Source organism: Sus scrofa, chromosome 4, assembly GCF_000003025.6.
Source record: "Sus scrofa isolate TJ Tabasco breed Duroc chromosome 4, Sscrofa11.1, whole genome shotgun sequence".
NCBI lineage: Eukaryota > Metazoa > Chordata > Mammalia > Artiodactyla > Suidae > Sus > Sus scrofa.
Window position 1 is genome coordinate 45,971,866 of NC_010446.5, and position 23,175 is coordinate 45,995,040.

The following is a 23,175-nucleotide window of genomic DNA, read 5'->3' on the forward strand; positions in this document are numbered from 1 at the left end:
TTGTATATAATGGAATATTACTCAGCTGTAAAAAAAGCATGAAATACTACCATTTGCATCAACTACCAACATGGATGGACCTAGAGAATATCATACTAAAGTGAAGTCAGAATAACACAAATATTATATGATATCACTTATATACAGAGTCTAAAAATAATGCAAATTAATCTATGTACAAAACAGAAACAGACTCATAGACATAGAAAACAAACTTATGGTTACCAAAGGAGAAAAGGAAGGAAGGAGGGATAAATTAGGAGTATGGCATTAATAGATACAAACCACTATTTATAAAATAGATAAGCAGCAAAGATTTACCATATAGCACATGGAACTATATTCAATATCTTATAATAACCTCTAATGGAAAATAACCTGAAAAAATATGACTGAATCACTTTGCTCTACCTCTGAAACTAACACAATATTGTAAATAAACTGCACTTCAGTAAAAAAGAGAATTTGTAAGTTTCTCTTGGAGCACTACTTCAGCTGCACTCTACCAATTTTGAATGTTATATTTTAATTAACATTAAGTTTAAATATTTTAAAAATTTCATTATTATTTTATACTTTTGAATTATTAAGAACTATTAATTTCCAAATTATTTAAGGTTTTCCTAAATACCTTAAATAGATTTCTTTTTCCTTTTTCTTTTCTTTTTTTTTTTTTTTTTTGGCTTTTTGCCATTTCTAGGGCTGCTTCTGCAGCATATGGAGGTTCCCAGCCTAGGGTCTCATCAGAGCTGTAACCGCCAGCCTACACCAGAACCACAGCAACGCAGGATCCAAGCTACGTCGCAACCTACACTACAGCTCATGGCAACACTGGATCCTTAACCTACTGAGTAAGGCCAGAGATCAAACCTGAAACCTCATAGTTCCTAGTCGGATTCACTAACCATTGAGCCATGACGGGAACTCCTAAATAGATTTCTTAATTTACTTTGTTGTCAAAATTTTATAGTCTATATGATTTAAAGCTTAAATTTTTTATTTTTATTTTTTAGCATTTTTTATTGAGGTAAAGTTGACATAATACATTATATTAGTTACAGGAGTACAACATGATTTGGTATTTGTATAAATTGGGAAACAATCACTGATTAAAACATCTGTCACCGTGCATAGTTAGAAAATTTTTTTCTGTGAAGATAACTTTGAAGATTTATTGTCAGCAGCTTCCAAATAGGCAATATGGTAGTATAAACTATAATCACAATATTATACATTATATCCCTAGGACTTATTTTATTTTTATTTATTTATTTATTTATTTTTTTGTCTTTCTGCTATTTCTTTGGGCCGCTCCTGCGGCATATGGAGGTTCCCAGGCTAGAGGTCAAATCAGAGCTGTAGCCATCAGCCTATGCCAGAGCCACAGCAATGCGAGATCTGAGCCACGTCTGCAACCTCCACCACAGCTCACAGCAATGCCGGATCCTTAACCCACTGAGCAAGGGCAGCGACCAAACCCGCAACATCATGGTTCCTAGTCGGATTCGTTAACCACTGCGCCACGACGGGAACTCCAGGACTTATTTTATACCTTGAAATATATACCTTTTGACCCCTTTCACCCTCTTCACTCACCCCCAACCCCCTCCTCTCACTATCATGAATCTGTTCTCTGTATGTCTAAGTCCATGGGTGTTGTTTTGTTTTAAGATTCCATATATAAGTGAGGTCATAACAGTATTTGACTTTGTCTGTCTGACTTAGCATTATGCCCTCAGAGTCCATCTGTGAGCTGCAAATGGCAAAAATCCGTTTATTTATGGCTGAAAAACATGCCATAATGTGTGTATATGTATTCGCTTTACCCATTCATCCATCAGTGGACACTAAGGCTGTTTCCTTGTCTTGCCCATTGTAAATATACTGCAGTCAACATGGGAGTGCAATTATGTTTTCAAATTAGTGTTTTTGTTTTCTTTAGAAATATCCATAAGGGGAATTGTTGGATCATATGGTAGTTCTTTTATTGACTTTGAAGAACTTTCATATTGTTTTCTGTACTAGTTGCACAAATTTTACCTTTCCATAAGCAGTTGACAAGTGTTCCCCTTTTCTCCACATCCTTTGAGATACTTGTTGTTTTTTGTCTTTCTGATAATTGCCTTCCTAACAGGTGGTATCTCATTGTGGTTTTGATGTGCATTTCCCTGATGATTAGTAATGTTGAGCATCTTTTCTTGTTTATGTTGGCCATCTGTATGTCTTTGGAAAAATATCTATGTAAATTCTCTACCTATTTTTTAATTAATTTTTTTTGCTATTCAATGGTCTGAGCCCTTTATCAGAAACATTATTTGTAAATATTTTCTCCTATTGAGTAGGCCACCTTTTCATTTTGTTGTTGTTTTCCTTTGCTGTGCAGAAAATTTTTAGTTTGATACAGTCCCACTCATTTATTTTTAACTTTTGGTTCCCTTTTCTTTTAAAAATAATTGCCAAGACCAATGTAATGAAAATTACTGTCTATGTTTTTTTCAATGAATGTTATGGTTTCAGGTCTTAAATTCAGGTCTTTAATCCATTTTGAGTTAATTTTTGTGTATAGTGTAAAATAAGGGGCAAGTTTCATTCTTTTTGCAGGTGGATGTTCAGTTTTCCAAGTATCCTTTATTGAAAAGACTTTTTCTCATTGTGTAGTTCTGGCCCCTTACATCCGTTGACCATGTATTCATGTGTTTATTTCTGGGCTCCCTATTCTGTTCCATATATATATAAAATCTGTTTCAGGCCAATAACACACTGTTTTTATTACTATAACTTTGTAATATAGTTTAAAATCAGAGATGTGTTGTCTCCAGCTTTGTTGTCCTTTCTCAAGATTTCTTTGGCTATTTTGGGGTCTTTAGTGATTCCATACAAAGTTTAAGATTTGTTTATTCTATTTCCATGAAAATGCTATTGAAATTTTGATAGGTATTGCATTGAATTAGATTGGTTTGAGTAATGTGTACATTTTAATGATATTATTTCTTCTGTCCATGAGCAAAGACTATCTTTCCATTTATTTGTGTCATCTTCATTTTTTGAATTCATGTCTTAGAGCATACAGGTCTTTCCCTCCTTGATTAAATTGATTACTGGGTTTTTTATTCTTTGATATGGTTGTAATTTGGATTGTTTTCTTAGTTTCTCTTTCTATAGTTTATTAGTATGTAGAAGCACAACAAATTTTTGTATATTGATTTTGTATCCTGCAACTTCACTGAATTCACTGACTAGTTCTAATAGCTTTTGGTAGACTCTTTAGCATTTTCTGTATGTCACCTGCAGACAGTGACATATAGAAATGTCTTTTCCAATTTGGATACCTTTTTCTTTTTCTTGCCAATCTACTCTGGCTGGGACTTCTAATATTATATTGAACAAAAGAGCTAAGAGTGGTCATCCTTATTTTGTTCCTATTCTTAGAAGTAAAGCTTTCAGCTTTTTACCATTCAGTATGATGCTAGCTGTGGGCTTGTTATATGTGTCTTTTATTATGTTGAGGTATATTCCATTTACACCCACTTTGTTGAGAATTTTTATCATAAACAGATGTTGAATTTTAGCAATTTCTTTTTTGTATCAAGATATCATGAGATTTTTATCATTTTGTGATGTGGTATATAACATGATTGATTTATGGATATTGAATCATCATTGCATCTCTGAAATAAATCCCACTTGATCATACTGTTTGATCCTTTTAATGAACTGTTGAATTTCGTTTCAAAAAAAAACCGTATTAAACTATTAAGTTTGTTGAGGAATTTTACACCTAAGTTTATCGAGGATATTGGCCTATAATTTTCTTTTCCTGTGGCTTCCTTTTCTGATTTTGGTATCAGGGTGATGCTGGCCTCTTAATATGAACTTGAGAATGCCCCCTCCTCTTCTGTTTTTTGGAAGAGTTTGAGGATTGGTATTAATTTTTTCTTTGAATATGTGGTAGAATTCACCAGTGAAGCCATCTAGCCCTGGACTTTTGTTTATTGTGAGGTTTCTGATTAGCGATTCAATTCCTTTAATAGTAATCAGTCTGTTCACATTTCTATTTCATGATTCAACCTTGGCAGATTATGTTTCCAAGAATTTATGTTTCTTATGGGTTGTCACATTTGTTGCCTGTAACTGTTCAGAGTATTCTCTTTTTTTTTTTAATTACTCCAATGAATTTCTCACATCTGCAGTTGTATAATGATCATAACAGTCCAATTTCACAGGATTTCCATCCCACAGCCCAAGCACATCCCCCCGCCCCAAACTGTCTTCTCCGGAGACCATAAGTTTTTCAATGTCTGTGAGTCAGCATCTGTTCTGCAAAGAAGTTCAGTCTGTCCTTTTTCAGACTCCACATGTCAGTGAAAGCATTTGATGTTGGTGTCTCATTGTATGGCTGACTTCACTTAGCATGATAATTTCTAGGTCCATCCATGTTGTTAAAAATGCCAGTATTTCGTTCCTTTTAATGGCTGAGTAATATTCCATTGTGTATATGTACCACATCTTCTTGATCCACTCCTCTGTCGATGGACATTTAGGTTGTTTCCATGTCTTGGCTATTGAAAACAGTGCTGCAATGAACACTGGAGTACATGTGTCTTTGTGAGTTGTGGTTTTCTCTGGATAGATGCCCAGGAGTGGGATTGCTGGGTCAAATGGTAGTTCTATTTTTAGTTTTCTGAGGAATCTCCCTCTGTTTTCCACAGTGGTTGCACCAATTTACAATCCCATCAACATAGTATTCTCTTATCCTTTGTATCTCTGTAATATCAGTTGTAATGTCTCCCCTTTCATTTCTGATTTTATTTATTTGAGCCTCTTATATTTATTGAGACTTGTTTTATGGTGAGCATATATGATCTATCTTGGTTACCTACTTGAATATATTTTGTATTTTGTAGTTGTTGGTGTAGTTTTTATAATGGACAGTTAAATCAAGGTGGTTGATAGTATTTTTTTTTTTTTTTTAGGGCCACACCCACCGCACATGGAGGTTCCCAGGCTAGGGGTAGAATCAGAGCTGTAGCCACTGGCCTATGCCACAGCCACAGCAATGCCAGATCTGAGCTGCGTCTGTGCCCTTCAATGCAGTTCATGGCAATGCTGGACCCTTAACCCACTGAGCAAGGCCAGGGATCAAACCTGGCATTGTCATCATGGTTATTAGTCAAATTTGTTCCCTCCAAGCCATAACAGGAACTCCTAGTTCATAGTGTTTTTAAGATCTTTGTCTTTTCTGATTTTTTTTTTTGTCTAGTTATATCAATTTCTGAGGGAGTGGTTTTTACATTGCATGGTATTTTTATGGAATTATGTGTTTCCCTCTTTACTTCTATTAATTTTTCCTTCATACATTTGGAAACTCTCTTTGAGCACAACACATGATGATTGTTTTCTCGTTATCTAATTTTTTTTTTGGCTTTTTGTTTTTTTAGGGCTGCACCCACAGCATGTAGAGGTTCCCAGGCTAGGGGTCTAATGGGAGCTATAGCCACTGAGCTACACCAGAGCCACAGCAACGTGGGATCCAAGCTGCATCTGCGACCTACACCACAGCTCATGGCAATGCCGGATCCTCAACCCACTGAGCAAGGCCATGGATCGAACCCCCATCCTCATGGATGGTAGTTGGGGTTGTTAACCACTGAGCCATGACAGGAACTCTTCATTATCTAATTTTAAGATAGCTACTCCAGCCTTCTTATTCTTAGTCTTTGTGTGGTATATCTTTTTAAATCCATTTACTTTCAGCCTTTCTGTGTCTTTATATTTATATTAAATATATTATATTTGTATCTCTTGCTGGCAGCATATAACAGAGTCTTCTTTATTATTTGTTGTGTCAGTTCATGGCCTTTAATTGAAGTGTTAAACTTAGGAGTAAACCATGGCCCTCAGGCCAAATGCCTGTTTTGAAAATTATATTTTATTGGAATGTCACATGCTTATTTAGTTATTATCTGTGCTTGCTTTTCCACTATGAGACATAGTTGAGTAGTTTGACTCTATGTCCCCAAACTCCTTGAATATTTTACGCTGTGGCCCTTTACAGAAAAATTTTGCTGACTCTGGTTTAAACCATTAAGATTTAATGTGATACAGATGAATTTATGTATATCATTTTTTTTCTGTTTGTCTTGGTTTTTGTTTATTTTTGTTTTTCCCCTTCACTGTTACAAATTCTTTTAGTTTGCTTTCATCTGATTTTTTTTTTTTTTAACTTCATCTGAATTCCTATAGGATTTTTTCACTGGCAACGTGTAAGGGAGAAAAAGCCACTCCTCCTGTGTTTTTCCTTTTGTTTTTGGATATTTTTGAAGTTATATTTTGGTATTCCGTTATATATATTGTATTTTTAACTTTTTTGTACTTTTATAAGTGATTGGTATAGAGATTGTAATATCTGACTTTCTCAGTGTACTTGCTACTTCATGCAAAATGATAATAGTAAAACTTTGCAACCATATGTAGATTCCTTTACCTTATACCCCACTGTATTGACCTTTTTGCTATAGCTATATGCATTATATCTCCATACCTTGAAAATCCCACCAGTATTATCAGAAATCTTGCTTTCAACAGTTTTGCATGCTGTCAGAAACTTAAGAGAGGAAAAAGGGAGTCTTATGTTTATCTGGATCTTTACCATTTCTCTTTTATTCTCCCTTTAAGCTGAAGCTTAAAATGTTCATCTGGTATCATTTCCCTTCAACCTGAAGAATTTCCTTTAGTGTTAATTCTAGATCAGTTTAGCTGGTTACAAATTCTTTTAGTTTGCTTTCATCTGAATTTTTTTTTTTTTTTTTTTTTTTTTACTTCATATGAATTCCTATAGGATTTTTTCACTGGCAATGTGTAAGGGAGAAAACGCCACTCCTCCTGTGTTTTTCCTCTACCTTCAATACTCTATTGTACTCATAACACTTCTGACACTAGGTGTGTGGTATTTTTTTTTCCACATATCAATCAATTCTTTGCAAAACCAACTTGTGTCCTATAAATCAACTCAATTCTAACATTATCTGGAATTAACATAGACCCCATAGATTAAGGGCCTAGCCCCATAAGAGTACCCTCACTTCAGATGACAGTCTCAAGAGAGATTCTCAAGACCCCCTCCTTTGACTCTGTCATTTCTTTGGATGGCTCACAAATCTTAGGGAAAAACTACCTACTTAATAGTATGGTAAAGAATACAGATGAACAGCCAAATGAAAAGATACATAGGGCAGGGTCTGGAAAGGTCAAGTGCAGGAGCTTCTCTCCCCATGGAGTTGCACCGCATTCCTAGCATGTGGATGTGTTCACCAACCCAGCAGCTCTCCAAATTCCTTACTTTGGGGAATTTTAAGGAGGCTTCATCATGTAGGGATAGTTGATCATTAACTCAATCTCCAGCATTTCTCCCTTTCCCAGAGGATGTAGGAGTGGGGCTGAAAGTTCCCAACTTCTAATCATGGCTTAGTCTTTCAGGTAACCAGTCCCCATCCAGAAGCTCACCAAGAATTACCTCATTAGAGCAAAAGACCAAATCCCCTAGGAAAGTTCAGCTCTTAAGCTGTGTCAGGAACTAGAGTCAAGGAAAAAATAGAACGAAAGATGCTCTCTGTGTTCTTATCACTTAGGAAATTACTAGGGAAAGGAGCTCTGAGCAAGGAACCAGGGACAGAGACCAATACATATATTTTTTCTATTATTTCACAATATGAAAATCAAGGTGGCCAGCCCTTTTCTGTTAGCATTTTAAAGCTTGTAGCTCCACTGTTTCTGGCCCAATAAATGGACTAGTATAGACCAATGTGGTGATAGTCTCTAATGAGAAATCTGCAGATATTTGAATCATTGCTCCCTTTGAAGATAGAGACTTTAACTTGCAGCTTTTTTGCTATTACCTTGCATAGGTGTACAATAAATGCTTCTTGAACTTATTTTGATTGCATTAATTTTTTTAGTAAGTTAATATAAAGATGAGATAGGCTTATTAGGGTTCCATTTTGGCAGGATCTGAATTGCCCAATAAGTATTACAAATGTTATACTTTATAATACAAGATTGTTCTACTAGATAGGATTAACTAAATAAAAGAAGCCATACACTACCATTTTTCTGAAAGGATTCTCTTTCAGTTTTCCTTGGATAGTCAACTTCATTTCCATGTAAAAGAATTGGAGGCAGTAGACATTTGTCATAACTTTTTCCCCCTTTCTCTTTTACATAGAAACTACTTACCATTTTATAAAGTAATGGACAGTTAAGGGACATCCAGAGAGAAATAAGCCAAAAAGTGTTTGGGAGAGTTCTGTGCTTTTGTAACATTACATTTGATGTTTAATATCTACAGAGAGAATCAAATACAGCAGAGATTTCCTATTGAAGCTCTCAAGTGTTTCTATCTGCAGAAAAAAACCAGACTTTCTACCTGATCATCCCATTGTACTTCAAAAACCAGTGAGTAGTTTTCTAATTTTGTATTTTTAAAATTCTAAATATTTATCTTTTAAAGATTTTTGTATGTTTAATTTCTATAATATTTTCCTTTAAAGATTTTTGATCTTTCTCATTATGCAGTATAATTCAGAAAAGTATATAAATTTAAATGTATGATATAACCACATAGTGTAAGTAACTACCACTCTGGTCAGTAAATAGAATGGAAGCATCATATTTTAGGAAATATTGTTCTACTGGGAGGTCATGGAAAGAGATCCCACATTATCTTCTAAAAGTTCCATTGTTTTAAGATTAAGTTTTATAATCCACTGGAATTGATTTTACTAAATCGTGTAAGTTTTATTTTTTTTTTCTGCGTGGATATCCTAGCTATACTAAGTGAAAGTATAGTCCTCTGTCACCTTTGTGGCAATATATCTATGCGTGGTCTGTTTTGGGGCTGTCTGTTCTGTCAAGTCTTTCTATACAACACTCACTACTCTTCAACAGGTCTTTGCTGTTTCTTAACCCTTTATATTTCTGTCACCTCATCAAATTCTATCAAAACAATACACAGTGAATACATATATGTATCTTTTAGGATATTTGATTGGAGAGGGCATGAGGTTTGGCATCAGGCTTGGGTTCAGGTTGTAGCCTCACCTTGTGCACTGATATACTGTTGAAACTTAGGCAAGTCACTTAACCTTCTTTGAGCCTCAGTTTTGCAATTGTAGATAAAGATGATGATCTCTAGTTATTAGGATTACAAGGGATTTATGAGAGTGCTTTTAGTATGGTACTCATCTCTCATTATGTACTCAGTAAATGTTGATTCCCATCTTTTATGGTCTTACATTTTGACTGGAATTTTACTTTATTTTATTTATAGTTTTTATAAGCACCACTGCATATAGGTAAAAGCATGTAAAAGATAGACAGGCATACCTCAGAGATATTGTGGGATGGGTTCTAGACCACCACAGTAAAGTGAATGGCTCAATAAAGGGAGTCACATGAATATTTTGGTTTCCTGGTGCATATAAAAGTTATGTTTACACTGTACTGCTATTAGTTGCTCAGTAGCCTTATGTCTTAAAAAACCCACATACATACTTTATTGCTAAAAAATGCTAACCATCCTCTGAGCCTTCAGCAAGTTGTAATCTTCTTGCTATAGTAATATTGAAGATAACTGATCAGAGATCACCATGACAAATATGGTAATGATGAAAGTTTGAAATATTGCGAGAATTACCAAAATATGACAGATGCAAAGTGAGTAAATGCTGTTGCAAAATGATGACTATAGGCTTGCTTAGTGCAGGGTTGCCACGGTCCTTCAATCTGTAAAAAATACAGTATCTATAAAGCACAATAAAGTGAAGTATGCCTAAGTATACTATTGAGATGAGTTAAGAATATAGGTATGTTAAGAATGACTCAAATGTGATATATAGAGTATCTCCTGTGTTCTCCATTTGCGGGATTTCTAACCCTTTGGAATCTGTAGCTTTTTTTTTTTCCTAATTACAGATTTTTGTATTTTAATTTATTCATAGTGCATATTAATGTTTCTTAATCTAAACTCCTTACCTTGCAGGCCTCCCACCAATTATTTTTAAAATTAAAGCATAAATTTAAAAGTTTTTGTTGTAATACTTTGCACACAGGAATATTTAATGAGGAAAAGCATCCTTGATACTTGAATGTTTCTACCTATTTAGAGATCTTAGGGCCATGTAATCCTTGGTCTGTAAGAATAAATCTAAACTTCAACACTGTATAAACTATAGTCGCTTTTTCATTTTGAAGGTTTTCCATCTCTAACATTTTATTTTGTCAGTAAAAGTTTGACTTACACTTTATTTTGAACAAATCTTATACATTACAATTGAGTTTATTTACTTTTGAATTTTATGCATTAATAACATTTAAAAAACCTAGGTACCACAAAAACAGAACAACTGGGTTGGAATACAGTCTAATATAATTAAAAATGAATTACATATGTTTCTCTAAACACAGGAGAACTTTATTTGAAAAGTTCTAGTTACTTTAATAGTTTCTTCACTAACATGCATTTAGATCTGTAAACAGTAGGATCACAGTATTTGGCTTGATAAGCTAATTAGTAAAAGCTGCATTCATTCAATCTAATTGACAAATGAACATTTTCTTATTACAGGAAAACAACCAAAGCTTTAAGTAGCACTTTAAGAACATATATATTTGAAGATAAAGAATTATTCATATTTTGGACACCTGCAAATGAAGTGGATCTAGCAACAATAACTATAATGGACTGTGACAATTCAATGTATTTTTAATTTTGATGGCTGGGAATTTGGTTTCTCCTAAAATGAGAAAGAGATACTTTAAACTATAAAGAATTTTCTAATCAGTTTCAGCTTTACAGGCAGTTTCCTGCATAAATTGAGACATTAATTTGGTTAGTGAAATGGGAAGACTGTATTTATAATTTGCATGCTACTTGCAAATTTTTCATCACTTGTAATAATGGAATGTAAGCTGTAAAGATGCTCAAATATAAAGTATTTGCTACAGTGTATATATGATACATAATTTCTTGTGTCTTTTAAAGTTGCTTTTGTTGTTTCCCACTGATTTCATACCAGCATTTGAAAAGAACTTTCCTATCTCTCTAGAGGCTCAGAATAATTCAGGATGTTCAATACTTAGTTCTCAATAAGAGGGAGAACATTTTTAAAAAGGTATTTCTTTTCAAATATATGATCTATCTCTAGGTTTGTGATAATACCAACATTGTCAAAGATTGTTTTATTGCCAAAAGAGGAAAAATTTGGGCATTTATAAATAATTGAGGTACATTAAGTTTTAATTCTCTAATTTCTTATAACAAGAATATATATGGATGAAGAATTTGGGAGTTTAAACTTTTAGCTCCCAGAAATTTTTATTCAATATATCTCCTGCAGTTTGTCACTCTGGATGTTACTCGTTAAAAAAATAAAAGTTTCTTCCAGCACAGTGCCAGAAATTTTGCTGATAGAAAGGTAAGTGTAAACTCTCAGTAGTTCTGTTCTTTCAGGTTTTCTCAGATCTCAGGTCTACTGGCAAGGCATTCAAGGGCATCATTTGGCAGAAAGTTTACCTTAAACTGAATTCTGAACTCCTAAAACCAGTACCTTTTTCTTCACTGGTCTCGGGGCTTGTTATCCAGATCAAAATTTAGTCCATGGCAGGTTACCCCTCTTGGTCTTTAGTATACTACTTTTGATTGCTTTGTTCCCTAGAAAAAGATTTCTTTTTAAATAGGGGATAGAAAAGCTTCATTAGCAATAAATCTATTGGTTATTTTAAGATTACTTTATACCTACAGTGTAGTTTTTTTCATTTGTTTTTGCCCTATTTCCCTTTATATTATAGGCGCCATTATTTATATGTGTATGAATATAAACACACTCTCATATACATACATAAACTACATGTATAATTTATGTAAGAGCTGGGGTCATCTCAAAAAATATAATAAAAAAAGAGCTGTGTTCAGAATTACCATATAATTAAATTGGTTTGCTTTATTATTTGCCTATTCTCAAAGTCTTTTTTTAACTTTAGTTTAAAGATGATAGAATCTATTCCAATTGATTGTATCTAAAGAGAATCAAAAGAGCCTTTCAACTTAGCACTGTTACTGAGGACAGAAACTTTAAAGTCATACTAACCTTCTACTTTGGAAACTGCCTCGTATCCAAAAGACCTGTTGTACTTTCTAAATATGATACTGAATTGGACTGGTCAGAACAATGTATTGATTGGCTATAATTGTATTTTTGAAGCCATTGTTTTCAGGAAGAGTTTGTACATCAAAAGTCTCCAAGGTTTCAAAGTCTTTTGATCCTTTCTTACTATATATAATCAGAGTGAGACTGAAAAGACTATTTTATTATCTGTTTGCCTTTGTACATATGTATAGCTTGTTTGAATAATCATTGTACATCTCCATTAATGTTATTCTTTGCTTGTATATAAATTAAAGAGTAGAGATAGATGTTATTTCATTGTGTTCATCATCTGTAGAAGTGACCATACACACATTTTATGTATATATACACACAAATATATGTGCATATGTCAAAATTTACTACCTAGGTTTAGTAGAAGCTATTAAAATTAATTTACTTTTATTTAAATTGAATGAGGACTAAGTGTATATAAAGATATTGTTAAAAAGTTAATATTCCATAAATTAGTTTGAGAAAATATTTTAGGTCACTTTTATATTTAAAAAATAAAATTTTAGTTCAATCTTCCCTTTGTCTGAGTTTTCCAATAGTTAAAAAAAAAAAAAAAATTGGAAAAATTCACCTTACATTTGCTTCCTGGTAGACCTGTGGTTGTTTCAAGGGAATTTGGATTAGAGTGTGTAACATGGTAACAAATATCTATATGCATTGCATTTTCATTAGCATTTATAAGAATAAAAGATTTTATTAAAAGATTTAATTTATGAGCTTGTACAGCAGAGCATAAAAGGTACATAGTTACAGTTGTTCTAGTGAACTGAGATTGTGGTTATTCCAGTGCTGAAACTGGATAATAGATGTTTTTTGTCCACTACATATTTTATTATTTCCCTAAAGTTTCATACTTGTTTTCTATTTCTTCCTTATTCATTTAGGTTAAAATTTTGTTTTTAAAATACTTTGAAATCATTATTTAAATGGAAATTTCTATTTTTCATAAGTTAAAACCTGAGTCACATATACTCTTGATCATGTGCCCAAAATTCCAAACCATATTTTTTCAAAGTAAAACTCTCCTCTTTTCTTGATTTGTTTAACTTACATACATGGAGTTATGGTACTAATAAATGATATAACAGTGTTATATTATTAAATGGTACCCTGTCAAAGAATTTTTCCCTTGTGAAAAACCAGTTTATAACCTGACAGATGGATAGAGATTCTGTCAGTTATAATGAGGGTTGTTTTATGCTCATGTATTTACTTTTTAAAAGCTCAAACAACAGAAAGATATTTTCTCATAATTCTAGAGACTAAGAGTCCAAGAGTGCTAGCAGAGCTGGATTCTCTTGAGGCCTTTCTCATTGGCTTGGTGTTGGCCACCTTCTTACTGTGACCTCATGTGGCCTTTTCTCTGTGCACATGTATCCCTGCTGTCTCTCTGCATATAAGGACACCAGTCATATGGATCATATTATTCTACGTAATATAACGTGAATAGACATAGATCATGAATTGGGAATGGAGCAGGCATTACTCAAATATAAATTTCAGTTGCTGAAAATTAGATACTTAAAAAATCACAAAACACTGATTTAAGCTTTACAGTTTATGACATCTACAAAAGCTGTTCTAGGAAGTAATATTCTAAATAAAAGTTCTCACTGTGTCATAATGATTTTGTTCCTTTATGTGTACACTTTTTCACATATTAGGATTTTGTGGCTACTGGGTTTTAGGTTACAGTATAGCAATACATTAGCACATATTGAGAATAATAGTGAACTTAGAAAGTTGAGCTAAAATACATATGAAAGATAAAGTTATAGAAGACATTTAAGAAATGAGTGCACATTTTAGGGTAAATAAAACCAAAGAGAGTTGACTAATAAGTACAGAGAATTTTCTAGTTCACATTTTAGATAAGAACACTTGTTTTTCACTTGGAACCATAAAGAAAATGTTTAGAAACATCTAGTTGTTCAGGATCCACCATGAAGCTGAAACAGAAAAACAGTTTTTTGAGAAAATGAAAATAACTGTCAGGGCTAAGTTCAAAGTGCAAGTCATACTTAAAGAGACTATTTTCCCTCACCTTTAGTCTGTATATTTACTTATATTTCAAGTCACTATTTCCTGACTTGATTGAATTTTTCTATGTAATTGTTAGTCATGTATCTTTTGGCACTTGGTTGTAGTCTAACAGAAAAATTCTTGATATATATGAGTAGAGTTTTCTTGACAATGAGATTATAAATGCCTTGAAGTTAAAATCATGATGTTATTATTTTAATCATACTCAGTTCAGAAAGATCGAATACAAGCAAATGGATATGTTGTAAACAATATTTTTAATGTATATCTCTATTATCAAATTGAAATTGTTTTCCCCAGTAAATACAATTATCCCACAGACAAATTTAGGGCAAAGAAATAAGATTGGTGGGGGTTCTCATTTGTGGCTCAGCAGAATTGAACTGAGTGAGTATCCATGAGGATGCGGGTTTGATCTCTGGCCTCGCTCAGTGGGTTAAGGATCCTGTGTTGCCATGAGGTGTGGTGTAGGTTGGAGACATGGTTTGGATGCTGCATTGCTGTGGCTGTGGTGTAGGCCAGCAGCTGTAGCTCCAATTCAGCCCCTAGCCTGGGAACTTCCATATGTCACATGTATGGCCGTAAAAAGAAAAAAAAAAAAAAAAAAAAAAGTAAAATTGGTGGAATGAGGTGAGAAAGAAACAAAAAGGATTAAAATTTGTTTTAAAAGCTGTTTAAATGATACACTGATTGGCAATAGGATATTTCTTGTGTAAACTTTTTTCCATAATTTTAGGCCTTTCTTCTTTGTCAAGGGATATTCTGCTCCACAGAGGTTTCAAGTTTGGAGAATTGAAAATGGATATGATGTCAGATACAAAAATTACAAATGTCAGGACTTCTTGGGAAATTTATGACAAATACCAATGCATTTATGATGATATCAAAGTCCTTATTTATTCCTTCATTTAGAAAATATCTGTTTCCATGTGCTATACACTGTATTTTAATCCTGCACTAGAGGTTGTAAGGTTAAATAATGTGTGCTTTCCTGCATTCTACACACCAAAGCTGTAGCAGTCATATTTACAGAAGTTATTTGAACTAGAACTAGTTATTTTCTTCTCATTTGTAACAGTCCAAATCTGGTATGATAGTTAAGCTAAAACTTGTCTAGATCAATTTAAGGCAGTCACTCAAGTCTGTTCCTTAATAGCCTTTGCTACCACACGCACCTACAACTTTCCTGAAGCTATGGTATTTCCTAATTTAAACTGCATGAGTCAAATTATTAATCACAAGAAATTTCAACCATATTCTTGGCTTTCTTATTTGAGGGTTAAATCTTAGATACATAGCAAGAGAAATTCTACAAGTCTACTGTCTTTAGGTTAGGTAAACCTGTTTTTAAGATCTAGAGTAAATATATAACTAAAGCTCAGCCTGAGACTATCAGAGTTGGCCAACTCCAAAGCATTCACACCTGATCTCCCCCATTTTCTCACCTAGCTTCAAATTTCAGAATTTACTTTTTCACTTTCCACCTATTGCCCAATCTATCAAAATATATCCTAATTTAAAAATTTCTATCATTTTGTTAAAACTTCTCTCATCAAATCCAATTTCCAGTCCCATTCTCTTCAGTCATACTCCACTACATAGGCCCCCTGAGGAGCACTGTTCATTGCATGTTACTCTTTTGGTTTTCTTGTTACTCTACTGCTGTGACACTCCTAATCTCTGATGGGTTCCCCTCTATATCCTTAATGAAAGGAGGCTCTTCTCCCCCAATCTTTTAAATAAAGGCATTTCCTCAGGTTTCTGTTAGATATTTTGTTCTTATAGTCCCAGGCTTCAACCATCATCTTGCTATGGTTAACTCCTGAAAATTTTATCTGCAAGGGAACTCCCAGGGTACCTTCTTGGTTCAGATGCTTTGTTTCCTTCGCCTAGATTATTGCCCTGCATAACCAGTTTCTATCCTCCCTATGACATTCACCCTTCTGTCTCCTGCCGCAGTTACTACTGATTAGAGCATACACTAGCCCTCTCAAAAAACTTAATTACGTATTACTGTACGAAGAAAGTTTAAACTTCTTATTATGACATTTGCAATTCTCATTTCCTATTCTCTCCTCTCTCTCCACATGCACCACATAAAGCCTTATGTTTTAGTCATATCTTTGTACTAATTAACGTAGCACATTTGCTTTTTGTTCATGTCTACAATTTGCCTCTATCAAAGTACCCTTCTTTATCTTTATTTTATCCAAATCTCATATTTTAAAGTCAGCTTAAGGATCATCTCCTAAAATTGGAGCTTAATCAGAAAACAGGCCAGACACCCAACTATCGCCAGTGGCTACGACTTATTAACATTCATAAAAATGTTTAATTGGTAATTGAATGGCTGATTAGTTAAATGAATTTTGGTTCTCAATTACCTTAAATAAGCTTTGGCTAGGCCAGATTTCTTGGACAATTTCATTTCGAATCTCTCCTTTCCTTCTCCTTTTTTCCAAATTACAAAAAATTTTAAGTATTATGATAAAAATATTCTAACATAATTCTAATCTCCAATCTATGGGTCACCTTTTCAAAGCTATTCAAAACACTATAATATGGTAAAGCCTTTGAATAATTTTTTGAAATGCCATGATTTGTATTTTGCTTAATATTTTAAAAGTGACTAGCAAATAATTAATACTAGGTTTAATACAGCCAGAAATATAAATAGAGTCAAACTAAGGAATAAAAGCAATAGAAAAAAATATACATAGATCTCTCACTTCCTCCCTACACTTAAGATGTATAACGAAAAAACAAAGTGCCATTGATAAAAGGGAAGAGGTGAGAGTGTGCTGTCTTATTTATTTATTTATTTTATTTATTGTCTTTTTGCCATTTCTTGGGCTGCTCCTGCAGCATGTGGAGGTTCCCAGGCTAGGGGTCAAATCGGAGCCGTAGTCGCTGGCCTAGGCCAGAGCTACAGCAACGCAGGATCCGAGCTGCATCTGTAACCTACACCACAGCTCATGGCAACGCCAGATCCTTTAACCCACTGAGCAAGGCCAGGGATGGAACCCGCAACCTCATGGGTTCCTAGTCGGATTCGCTAACCACTGAGCCACGACGGGAACTCCCTGTACTGTAAAAACGAGAAAGGCAGAATGAAAGCACATAGAATTGTGATACCAGGATAATTACCAGGAACTAGCATAGTAGATGTGAGTTCTGGAGTTTCCAAGAAATCCACATTACTTCTTTGGAATGTCTTGCTATAATTCATCTGAAGGTGGCTGTATAAATAATTACAGGTTAAGGCTGTGCAATTTATTACAATCTTCCTGAGTGTAATACAGTTTAAATTTAGTCAAGGTAGCAAGGTTTCAGATGATCTGGATTAAGTGCCTGAATACAATTCTTTTCATGGTTGTTTAACCTTAAAAAGAACGACTCATGAGTAATTTAACAATTGTCATCAGAATTTTTTATAGAGATATTTAAAAACTGGAGAGCATTAATTCTCTACAGAAAATAAAAGGAGATAACTGTAATTGCAGCAAGAAATTTAAACAGAAGGAAAAATATCTTGGCTGTCAGGATGTTTAAAAATAGAATAGCTAAGAAGAGGAACTACAGATTCTCCATCTCTAGAGAAAAGAAAGAAAAATCATCTAAAAGTATAGGCCTGGAAGTAAGGAGTTGAGTAAGTTACTGTTAAAGCGCCCTTTTATGCCTGAAAACTCTTTTGGTGTCTTTATGCATTATAACTTAAAGTGCTTAAAATAGCCAAAAAAACAAAATATTTAGGTGAAATATGTATTAACTACATTTCCAGGTATTAACATGCAAAATATTGACTTGAGAAATTAGGAAGTAAACATTTTTTTCATCTTCCCTTTTCTGTATCCTTTGTCTTCCACCCTTGTATACCTTAGACACCCACGACCACTATCTAAATGTTTATCTGAAAGTATCAGTAAAATGGCAGTATTTAAAGTGGGGTCATTATCAAAAGTCTTTGTGCTTCAAAAGGAAAATGATTTCTAATCCATGAAGAGTGGGATTTAGAGAAATGAACAAATGGGACAGGTTTTAAGGTGAGATAAAGGGAATGGAGCTTTTCTACATGTCCTAAAATTATATCATGTATATTACCACCTCTCTGGTGAAAAAATAATAATTAAAATAAGGCCTAGTCATAACTTACCTATTCCATACATTACTATCTTCCCAGAATTCATAAATCATGTAGCGAGATTCATTTGAAAGCTTCTGTATAGAAATACTGAAATGGAAAAAAAAAAGGCATTATTAGCTATGGAAAATTAAATACAAGAAGTAAACTAATATTTTTATCATCTCTATATGTGGTTTGAAACAGTCTTATTCAGTCATATAGAAGATACTTAAGGTTCCTATATGAAAATCAAAATTTTGTCAAGAACTGATTAATATGTTGGCCTGTTTAATATAATTTTTAGTTTTCTGGCTTGGAATCATGAAGACTTTCTTAGAAATATTATAGACATTACAAATATAACTTCTGTAAAATTTCACTCATATATCCATTCATTCAAAAAGATTTATTGAGTTCTGTTTTGCCAAGGTTTAGAAAAATGTGAGTGCATGCCACTTTCCTTGCCCTCAAGTCTGCCTCTTCAGATCAACCCAAGGAGTCCTTCCGATCAACCTCCAAAGCTCTTGCCAAATTATTTTCCTTACCTCTATTCTTGGATTGACAGCTTTTGTTTGTGGTCCTGCTGCAAGCGGTTTGAGTTACTTGGACCACACTGCTGCTGTCCTACTGTCTCCATATGCCCAATATTGGTCCTCCTCCTTTCCCTTTTACACACTCACACTTCTCAAATTTCTCTCTGTTCAGATCAAGTTTGAATCCACATTCTGCCATAACTGTAATTTTTAAAAATTGCTTTTCCAATTTTGGGAAGACAAATTTGTTCCCTCCAGCTCTATGGACTAGCCTGAGAGTGACTAATAGCCTATATAATACGTTTTGGAAGAGTGAAGAGAGGGAGGTGGGTGAAAAGACAAGTTGAGGTTGAGACTGGATTTAATTCTGTGGCAATGAGGAGACACTAAAGGGTTTAAAGCAGGGAGAGACCCATGATTAAAGTTGAGTTTTAAAAAATCCTTCTGGGAGGATTGGATTAAGATGGTGGAATAGGAGGACTGGAGCTTAACTTCTCTCCTAAAAACAACAGAATTCACAACTAAAGACTGAGCAATCTTCACCAAAATGGACCGGAGACCTTAAAAAAGATACCCTACTAAAGAAGAAAAAGAGGAGGCCACATCAAGAGGTAGGAGGGGTGATTTCATGATATAAACAACCCCATACCTCCTGGGTGGGAAGCTCCACAGACCGGAAACTAACTGGTTCACAGAGACTCACCTACAGGAGTGAGAGTTCTGAGCCACACATCAAACTCCCATGTGTGGGGATCTGGCACAGGGAGAAAGAGCTCCAGAGCATCTGGCATTGGAGGCCAGTGGGGCTTGTGTGCAAGAGCTCCACGGGACTGGGGGAAACGGAGACCCCATTCTTAAAAGGCACACACAGACTTTCACGTGCACTGAGTCCCAGGGCAAAGCAAAGTCTCCAAGGGAATCTGGGTCAAGCCTGACCGCAGTTCTTGGAGGACTTCCTGGGAAAACAGGGGTGAACATGGCTTGTGAGGGAAGGACATTGAAAGAAAAGTTCTCAGGAATATTCAGCAGCAGTGCCTTTCTCGGAAGTGGTCATTTTGGGAAAATCTGGTCCCACCCATCAGCTGCTGAGAAGCCCCAGGACAAACAATAACCAGGTGGAATCACAGCCCCACCCCTCAGTAAACAGGCTACCTAAAGACCCCTCAGGCACACAGCTGCCTCTAATCCCATCCAGAGACTAAACCAAACCCACCAGAGGGATTAGAATCGGCTCCTCCTACCAGGGCAGGCATCAGACCTTCCCATCAGGAAGCCTACACCAAGCTCCCATACTGACTTCAGCCACAGGGGGGCAGACATCATAAGTAAGAGAGGTAACAATTCTATTATCTGTAAGAAGGTCACCACACAAAAAACCTATAGAAATGAAAAGACAGGGGACTAAAACTCAGAAGAGGGAGAAAGGAAAAACCTCAGAAAAACAGCTAAGTGATCAGGAGATTCTCAGCCTCCAGGAAAAAGACTTTAGACTGTTGATGCTAAAGATGATGCTAGACATTGGAAATAAACTGGAGGCAAAGATGGATAACTTAGAGGAAACACTGACCAAAGAGATATAAGATATAAAACTTAAACAAGAAGAGATGCAAAATGCAATAACTGAAATAAAAAATTCACTAGAAGCAGCTAACAGCAGAATACAGGAGGCAGAAGAACAAATAAGAGAGGTGGAGGACAGATTAGTGGAAATTACGGATGCAGAACAGAAAAGAGAAAAAAGATTGAAGACAAATGAAGAGAGTCTCAGAGAACTCTGAGACAATGTGAAACGCACCAACAACCGTATTATAGGGGTGCCAGAAGGAGAAGAGAGAGAGGAGACAGAATAAATATTCCAAGAGATAATAGCTGAAAAAGTCCCTAACATGGGGAAGGAATCACTCACTCAAATCCAGGAAGCACGAGTACCATAAAAAATAAACCCAAGTAGGAACACCCCGAGACACATACTAATCAAACTGACCAAAATTAAAGACAAAGAGAAAATCTTGAAAGCAGCTAGGGAAAAGAAACAAATAACATACAAGGGAACCCCAATAAGGCTATTGCCAGATTTTTCAACAGAAACTCTGCAGGCCAGAAGGGAGTGGCATGATATACTCAATGTGATGAAAGGAAAAAAACCTCCAACCAAGATTACTCTACCCAGCAAGGCTCTCATTCCGATTTGAAGGAAAAATCAAAACCTTCACAGATAAGCAAACGCTGAGGGAATTCAGCAACACTAAACTGGCCTTACAACAAATACTAAAGGAACTTCTATAGGCAGAAAAGAACAAGAGAAGAAGGAAAGGAAAAAGAGCAGCAAAAACAAATCCAAAGTAATTAATAAAATGGCAATAAGAACATACATATCAATAATTAACTTCAATGTGAATGGACTAAACGCCCCAGCCAAAAGACATAGACTGGCTGAATGGATACAAAAACAAGACCCATCTATATGCTGTGACCCTACCTCACTTCTAGGGACACATACAAATTGAAAGTGAGAAGATGGAATATTCCATGCAAATGGGAATCAAAGAAAGCAGGAGTAGCAATACTCATAACAGACAAAATAGACTTTAAAATGAAGAATATTTTAAGGGACAAAGAAGGACAGTACATAATGATCAAAGGATCAATCCAAGAAGATGATATAACAATTTTAAATATCTACACACCCAACACAGGTTCACCACAATATATAAGGCAACTGCTAACAACCTTAAAAGGAGAAATTGACAATAACACAATCATAGTGGGGGACTTTAATACCCCACTTACAGCAATGGACAGATCAACCAGACAGAAAATCAATAAGGAAACACAGGCCCTGAATGAAGCATTAAACCAGATGGACTTAATAGATATTTATAGGACATTCCATCCAAAAGCAACAGAATACACATTCTTCTCAAGTGCACATGGAACATTCTCTAAGATTGATCACATCCTGGGCTACAAATCCAACCTCGGTAACTTTAAGAAAACTGAAATCATATCAAGCATCTTTTCCGACCACAACGCTATACGACTGGAAATCAACAACAAGAAAAAAACTGCAAAACACACAAACACGTGGAGACTAAACAACATGCTACTAAACAACCAATGGATCACTGAAGAAATCAAAGAGGAAATTAAAAAATACCTAGAAGCAAATGACAGCAAAGATACGCCACTCCAAAACCTATGGGATGCAGCAAAAGCCATTCTAAGAGGATAGTTTATAGCAATGCAAGCCCACCTCAGGAAACAAGAAAAAGCTCAAATAAACAAGCTAACTTGACATCTAAAGCAGCTCAAGAGAGAAGAACAGACAAGACCTAAAGTTAGTAGAAGGAACGAAATAAAGATCAGAGCAGAAATCAACGAAATAGAAACAAAGAAAACCATAGAAAAGATCAATGCAAGGAAAAGCTGGTTCTTTGAAAAGATCAACAAAGTTGATAAACTCTTAGCCAGACTTCTCAAGCAAAAAAGAGAGAGGACTCAAATCAATAAAATTAGAAATGAAAAAGGAGAAGTAACAACGGACATCACAGAAATACAAAGGATCATAAGAGACTGCTATATGCAACTATACTCCAATAAAATGGAAAACCTAGAAGAAATGGACAAATTCTTAGAAAAGTGCAATCTTCCAAGACTAAACCAAGATGAAATAGAAAAGATGAATGGACCAATCACAAGAACTGAAATTGAAACTGGGACTTAAAAACTTCCAACAAACAAAAGTCCAGGACCAGACGGCTTCACAGGCGAATCCTATCAAACATTTAGAGAAGAGCTAAAACCTCTCCTTCTGAAACTATTTCAAAAAATTGTAGAGGAAGGGACACTCCCAAACTCATTCTATGAGGCCACCATTACCCTGATACCAAAACCAGACAAAGATACCACAAAAAAAGAAAACTATAGGCCAATTTCAACAAAATACTAGCACACCGCATCCAACAATACATTAAGAGGATTGTACATCATGATCAAGTGAGATTTATCCCAGGGATACAAGGGTTCTTCAATATCCACAAATCCATCAGTGTGATACACCACACTGACAAACTGAAGAATAAAAACCATACGATCATCTCAATAGATGCGGAAAAAGCCTTTGACAAAATCCAACACCCATTTCTGATAAAAACCCTTCAGCAAATGGGCATAGAGGGAACCTACCTCAACATGATAAAGGCCATATACGACAAACCCACAGTGAACATCATTCTCAATAGTGAAAAGCTGAAAGAATTCC

The 23,175-nt window shown here is 34.9% G+C and overlaps 2 protein-coding genes across 3 annotated transcripts in view; one reads left to right on the forward strand and one right to left on the reverse strand.

The window, feature by feature from the left end:
- Positions 1–12,726, forward strand: part of C4H8orf88 (chromosome 4 C8orf88 homolog) — a 61,124-nt gene extending 48,398 nt beyond the window's left edge. The window contains exons 5-6 of one of the 2 annotated variants that reach the window (XM_021089133.1): positions 8,345–8,451; positions 10,622–12,726. In XM_021089133.1, the coding sequence (XP_020944792.1) occupies positions 8,345–8,451; positions 10,622–10,645 (131 nt within the window). In that variant the 3' untranslated portion in view covers positions 10,646–12,726. Of the gene's footprint in view, positions 1–8,344; positions 8,453–10,621 lie in introns of those variants that run through there. The other variant, XM_021089134.1, reaches the window with a different exon arrangement.
- Positions 9,912–23,175, reverse strand: part of NECAB1 (N-terminal EF-hand calcium binding protein 1) — a 257,897-nt gene continuing 244,633 nt past the window's right edge. Inside the window, exons 11-13 of the mRNA XM_021089131.1 lie at positions 18,412–18,489; positions 17,406–17,497; positions 9,912–14,164 (exon numbers count right to left, since the gene is read on the reverse strand). Coding sequence (XP_020944790.1) covers positions 14,139–14,164; positions 17,406–17,497; positions 18,412–18,489 — 196 coding nt within the window. The 3' untranslated portion in view covers positions 9,912–14,138. The remainder of the gene's footprint in view (positions 14,165–17,405; positions 17,498–18,411; positions 18,490–23,175) is intronic.